We start from the raw sequence: 6833 nt of genomic DNA, 5'->3' as shown, positions 1-6833 counted from the left end.
ATATCTCTCTATATATATTGTATATAATTTTATATATACAATAAGTTTTTTAATATTCTTACACGATAAAGGAAAATTTTATTATAATAAATAACTTTGTGATATGTATAAAAAATTGATATTTATTTTTTTATTAAATATTTCAAATGCATGAGTATTTTTAAACTGTATTTTACGTGATAAAAATAATTTTGCTATGATAAAAACACTCTGTATGTTTGATTTAATATTAAATATTCTGAACATATGAAAATAATTTATTCTAGTGATATTTAAATTGATAATATATTTATTTATATGCAATTATTGTGTTTGCAACCAATGTACCGTTGCAACAAAACTCTTTTTTGAGGTCCTTAAATATCTTGCTGTAAAATAAACATGAACATGTCCGAGTTCAGAGTTCAGAGTCATGAACCAATGTACTGTTGCAACAAAACTCTTTCTTGAGGTCCTTAAGTATATTGCTGTAAATATACTCTTTCTTCAACCCTTGGACTGTTGTCAAGCTTTTCCTACCATTGCGCTGATGCACACGGATGTGGACGTACTCCTTTGTTCCCGCACCTGAGTCCTCAGCATTCGCATCAGCAAACGGGTCTGCAGGTAATTAAAAAATAAATTGATTAGCAAATGAGAAACATTAACCATAGCCCATGTTCCAAATATAAAAAACTGTAACCAAAGATTTAAGATAAGTCTTAAATGGACAAATGAGGCAGATAAGCAGAGGTATTTTGATAGACTATGGATCAAAGTGGAACTTACCGAAGGCAGTAGAGACCTGGGAATCAAGTTCAGACATGAAACTTTGTTGATCTGATGGGCAAAAGGACAGAGAATCTGAGACCTGAGCAAGAAGACCAACGTCATAATAAGAGTTTAACACACTCAGATGGGTACAAAACACCATGATATAAACAGAACAGTTACCCATCAAGTAAACTACACTTTAGTATGAGTTACACAAAACACTAAGATACATTGCGCTTGAAGTAAACGATTTCAACAACTCCTGAGTACCTTAAGAAGGGGATGGAGATAGCTAGCATGAAGAGGTTGTCCCTTAGCATTGAAGTTATACTCCTTGAATTCCAACTCTTGCCAGCTGCATGTGAGTACTCATTTTTCTCTTACTTTTCCAATGCCAACAACATAATTAATACGTCTAGAAAACAAACATTAGTGATTAGTACTCACTTGTGTAGATTTTCTCGAGTCAAGTCAGTAGCGAAAATCTTCCTTTTGGAAGCATAATTAGGACCTTTCTCAACATCAGAATATCCCGTCCATCCCCTAATAAGTAAGGAAAGGAGGTAAGCTTTAAAAAGGTATTAAGTATTTGTTGATCCATTTGTGATAGTAATATATTTGTTTGTTTGTAGTTGTTCAGGCAAAAGATGAATATCGTAAGTTGTATCCCATATTTGAATGAAGTGAGAATTCTGGTGTCAACCTTTGACCTATCGTTAGTTGAATTTGTTGGAGCTTGGATTGAAAGTTATTGTTGTATATAAGAACGTGGGATTAAAAGAGATTGCATGGTAATAGAAAAAGAAGGGTTAATACGTATGGGAGGGGGGGGGTTAAAATAATAGAAAGGAAAGCAGCAAACAAAACATAGAGGTACAAAGTGAAGATCAACATAAATCTAGAATTCTGTAGCACCATTCCTTTGAAACGAAGTCATATTTCGGGAGCTTAACTTGCGATTTGGTACTTTTCAATACACAGCTATGAATATATTTTATTGCATTGGTGATTTTATATTTATAGTATGTAAATTTGAGACAGTATGGTTTAATAAATATAGAAATTTGTAATGGTGCGAAAGAAAAATATCTAAATGGTGTGAATGGATATCTTATACTATATTATATTTGGTGACTGTATATGTTGTATTGCTCCAATATTTGAATTTTTATGTTAAAACAATACTGTTCAAGTTCATGACTTTATTTTGTACAATTAAATGTATATTTTGTTGTTTTCACTTGTATACGTACAGATTTTATTATTCTTTTAATGTTTTATTTGTATATCGTAGACTTATTAATATGTATTTTTATCTTGGAATTTTAACAGTATTGTTTTTTGTATGCTGACATTGTGTTTATATTTTATCAAAGTTATACAAATAATAGGTATGTTTTTTAGAAGTTATTTTAATTCCACAAACGTATGCAAAAAAATTCATCATGTCATCTCTTCAATGTTTTCCTATAACCTTAGATTCATTAAATTTATTCATTAGAGATGCTTCATTAGAGCCCTAAACTTATCCGAAGATGGCTTTGCCTATTGATTATATAAAAGAGATTACATTGGACTGAAATTGGTGACTTATAAACAACATAACAGATATGTTTATTTGTGTATACTATAGGATCATTTTCCTTAAGAAATGCAAAAACATATCTACCATTTTTGGCTTTTCAGACCTGCATCGAGCATGGCGGATGTGAATTTGTAGATTCTCCGGCATGTTCTTGGTAAGTAATCAGATCTTTTGAGAGATAACCATCCTAAACAACAACAAAACGTAGATGTCATAAGAAAATTAAACTTACATATCTTTGATTCCTATCAAATTTAGAAACGATCTTATTTGCCATCACTCCATCTATACTTAAATCAAGGTTAAATAGGTGTCCCTATCTACTTAAGAAATGAGAATTTAAACATAAAGTTAATCATGGTTTAAACGGAGGGAGAAAATATAACTGGATACCTACTACATGTTTAGTGTTGACTGTTGTTGCTAACAGTACAACAGGAGTTGCGAAGCTTAGAAATCGCCAGCAGGCTGATCCCACAGGTAGAGATTCGGAGCATGTCCCTGTAAATGGTAATCTTAAGCTCCATCACGAGAACGGGAAAACGTTGTTCTTATCATGGAGGTAAATCAAGACTGGCCGAGTGCTTCCTCCATCTATTCCATCAAGGGCTGGTGGTTCGCCCAGAGTTTGATTAGCTTGATGTGGCCAAGGACATCTAACACAATCAGTAAATAAATTATTTTCTTTGGGGTGTTAAAACCTGCTTAACCATCACTATGATTTGAGAATTAAAATTTAAATCGAGAACATAAAATCTTTCTTACCATACAAATCAATCTGAGGTTACAGTCTGCTTCAAAATCCTCTTAAGACTGGAACCTTTTAGAAATCATACGACTTTACATAAACGAAATCATGTTCCACACAGAGGTTCTGCGCATTGAGTTCATCTACAAACTTCTTTTATAACTTGTTTCCAAAGTTCCTGCAAAAACAAAGACGATAAGACATACAGAAAAAATATGATTAGCTTTTTGCTTCATATGGCCGATGAAATCTTTAAAACTGAAAATCATTCATTAGTGTATGCTCAATCAACTTGTAGAAGTCAACAATAACGTACTATTTGCACCAATGTTAACTGCAAACCAACAAAGTCTCTCCCGGTCAAGCCACTTGGATCAAACCAATTAGATTGAGTCATGCAGATCAAAGAGATTCCTTACCAGAATTGTTGCTTTCGTTGGTGTTTTCATCCTTCACATGGCCAAAGACTGGGCTAAATCAGCTGTCTTATTCCGCTTTATTTGTTTGTTGAACAGGGTAGCTCGTTCATCTTCTACGGTCTTATTCCCCTTCCACCTCTTTCGTTACTCTTCTCCAGATCCGTTTCACCAAAAGATAAAACAATTTACAAAAAAGAAAAAGTGCAGGTAGTTACTGTGTTACTAAGAGTTTCCTGGTTTTGAGAGAGTTGAGACTTTCTTTGTCAAGTTCCTGAAAGCAAGAAAAGCCAACTTAGTCTCTTAAATTATAAAAAGCTGGATTAGATTTCTACATAATAGTTCTGATTAAACAAACCAGTCCTTGTTGTATTTGTAGAAGAGACTCCTTCACTTTATCTTCAACATGTTGAACCTAAAACAAAAGATTACAAAGTCAACATGATGAATAAAAAGAAGCCAAGACAATTCAATTCAATACCTTCCTAGAGACTTGCTTTCCCATTGCAACCCACCTCTTTTTAGCAGCTTGTGTGCTTCCAATTTTGAAAACAGAAGGATCTAGCTTTTTCTGAAACAAACAAAAATAACAATTTTTAAGACACACACCAGTGAAAGATAAAAGAAATTATCAAAAGCATAGTAATCATCACCTCAAGATCATCTTTGGATATGCTATCTTCCTCAGGAATAGCCGAGAAAAAGTGAATCTCCGGTTCCGCCGCATAGTAATCAAAACCAATGTCTCCCGTTTGAGCTCCTGCACATCAATGATTAATAACTAAACTCCACAACACATAGATCCGTGATTATCAATCGAAAGTGGTGGTGATACCTTAGCTTCGATGTAGCTGAAACCTTGGTGTGCTAGATATAAAAAAAGAGTGAAACTTTAGCTGAAACGAAGACATATTTGTTTTCATAGATAAAAAAAATGCGAAACTAAACCCTTTAATGATCACATTTAATCTATATGGAAGAAATCGAAAGCCTGGACCATAATCTCCATGATCAAACACTGTCAAGGTTACATCGGTGTTATGTAACAGGAACAGATCGTGAAAGAAAAAGCAAAAGGCATGTCAGAGAATGCAACGGAGTCACAAAAAAATGAGATTCGAAATTACCCAGATTCATAGCTTTATTACTCAATTGGGGATTGTGGTTTGATTTGGTATATACATTCATCCATCTCCGTCTATCTCGAAGCTTCAAGTCGACTTCTATGGCCGCATCCATGTCTTCTTCTTGCTTCCTTTCATCGCTCCGTCTAATCCCACTCAAACGAACCTTCTTCTCCTCCGTTAATCCTCCATCCAAAAACCTAATTCTCCGGCCAATCCCCTCTTTCCTCCGAGCGATCGTCACGTTCCAGAAAATACCAACCGTTATCGTCCCTCCCTTATCAGCTTCATCATCATCTCCGTCGACCTTCAACCGATCGAAGAGCTTCATCCGAAGCTACAAGAGATCGTCAAGCTATTCCAATCGGTGCAGGAGCCAAAGGCCAAGTTCGAGCAGCTCCTCTTGAGAGAGTCATCGACTTTCAGTTAGAAGAGAAGAAGAGGATAGGAAACGACGAAGAACGATGAGTTAACGGGCTCTGATCAAACAAATCGGATTAAAAAAAATTAAGCCCAACAAAACCCAAAGCCGTGCTGACGTGTCCGAATGCTGTTCTCCTATTGGCCGATTTTTTAATCTGACGTGGACATCCTCTCTACTCCTCATATAACCCTTTTAATATAGTATATAGATTGTCTTTTTAGGGTCCAATCTCAGTTAAAAGAGTTTTAACTTTTAAGAGGGTTTCAGACACGTGTTCTATAGTGAGTGGATAGAAGAGCACACCTGGTCAGTCAAAATAAACAGTTCAATTTAAACCAGCTTTTCCAAAGGTGGCGCGTGTGTAACACATCGGGTTTCTACAGTTCAATAGTCATACGTGTGCGACTCATCTCGTCCAATGAATTCTTCTGTACAAACCTCATCTATAAGCCACCCTTTTGTATATTGAAGAGACCCAATCTGCCACAGATTTTGTGTGTATGTGGTTAACAAAGAGTTCAAACAACATTCTTGTTCGTCGGCCATTATGCTTAACAAAGTACGCTTTTCAATTACAAGAAATCGTTTAGTTTCCTAATTACAACAATCATTAAGTCAGAAAGCAATTTCAACAGTATAAGGACTATATATCGATCAAGAACCTTTTGAGAAGTACAGTTTTTAGAAGCTAAACCCTAACTATGAGATAATAATAGAGAAAAATCAAGATTAATCTTAAAGTATTTTGAGACTTGGAGATGGAATATGCAATTTCTGATTATTTGTGACACTATCGAAAGCCTCTTTATACAACAACTTGGAAAATTTGTTCATCAATCTGAGAAAATCCAAATTACCATTTTCTCTTTTTCCACTTTTGAATTAAATATTTTTACATAAATCCATAAAATATTTCTTATATGGAGAAAATATGTATTTGATCAAATTAGAGAAAAACATTAAATAGATGATTTTCATTGTTTATTATGCCTTTTTTACGCAAACTTTAGTTTTGAATATCAAATAGCCACCATCTTAGTTTAATATCTTAAGTGGATTAGCAAAAAAAATCTTAAGTGGGTTATTAAAGAACAAAAAATCACCAAATAATGTGAATACACAAAGTTCATACGTTGGGACAGGTTAGTTAAAAACGTTGGAAAGTACACCATCAAATCAAGTGACAAATTCTTGTACTAATCACTGCTTAAGATATATACTTTCCATAACGAAGCTTTAGTTAATCATTTTGTCGACCTGAACAATAATAGCTATGGATGAGCCCAGTACATAGTACAATGCATTGCAGCGTTGTGGTTGATTTTTTTTTGAATTTGCAAACTTAATAATTATCTAATTTGATGCACCGAGAGGCAAAATAAAACAAAATGACCTAAAAAGAAAGACCTAATCAAATAACTAAAGCTGTACGTTTCATCCAAAATAAATCAATTTTAGATGTAAGGAATGGTACAGTCTTCATATCTAACATTCTAGTAATAATATAAAAGATCAGCATGAAATAGTTCGATTAAATAATTGTAGACGGTCGAATTCTTTACCCTAAAGGTATAATATTGTGTATAATTAAGTGATAGTTAAGGTTAGAGTTATTATGGGAATCCGCAAAAAATATACACCTTAAAATGCTTAGATTGTTTATATCAAAATTAATTAATCTTCAATGCATGAAATACTAGTTTTCTATAACTTTTAAAGAAAGTTAGAAATGTATAATTAAGATCATAATATTTAAATACAAAATTTATGTTGGATGATTAGA

At 33.7% G+C, this 6833-nt stretch overlaps 1 protein-coding gene and 2 long non-coding RNA genes across 3 annotated transcripts; 1 reads left to right on the top strand and 2 right to left on the bottom strand.

The window, feature by feature from the left end:
• The first annotated feature begins 383 nt into the window (after window positions 1-383).
• On the top strand, window positions 384-1872 carry LOC117132963. Its single transcript, XR_004456733.1, has 2 exons — window positions 384-1316; window positions 1386-1872. It is a non-coding gene; the product is annotated as an uncharacterized LOC117132963 (long non-coding RNA).
• A 263-nt stretch (window positions 1873-2135) lies between these two features.
• LOC103862021 lies at window positions 2136-3713 on the bottom strand. The gene is made up of 2 exons (XR_004456732.1): window positions 3104-3713; window positions 2136-2994 (listed from the first exon to the last, which is right to left on the bottom strand). It is a non-coding gene; the product is annotated as an uncharacterized LOC103862021 (long non-coding RNA).
• Window positions 3714-3878: 165 nt separating this feature from the next.
• LOC103862165 lies at window positions 3879-5194 on the bottom strand. The gene is made up of 5 exons (XM_033288605.1): window positions 4630-5194; window positions 4338-4369; window positions 4156-4262; window positions 3984-4073; window positions 3879-3917 (listed from the first exon to the last, which is right to left on the bottom strand). Exons 1-4 carry the CDS (start codon window positions 4955-4957, stop codon window positions 4064-4066), a joined length of 477 nt encoding a protein of 158 aa, XP_033144496.1. The 5' UTR covers window positions 4958-5194; the 3' UTR covers window positions 3879-3917; window positions 3984-4063.
• Between the last annotated feature and the right edge of the window lie 1639 nt (window positions 5195-6833).

The sequence above is a fragment of the Brassica rapa genome, chromosome A03 (genome assembly GCF_000309985.2).
Source record: "Brassica rapa cultivar Chiifu-401-42 chromosome A03, CAAS_Brap_v3.01, whole genome shotgun sequence".
Taxonomy (NCBI): domain Eukaryota; kingdom Viridiplantae; phylum Streptophyta; class Magnoliopsida; order Brassicales; family Brassicaceae; genus Brassica; species Brassica rapa.
The sequence above is the reverse complement of the archived record's forward strand: the minus strand, read 5'-3'. Positions and strand labels throughout refer to the sequence as shown.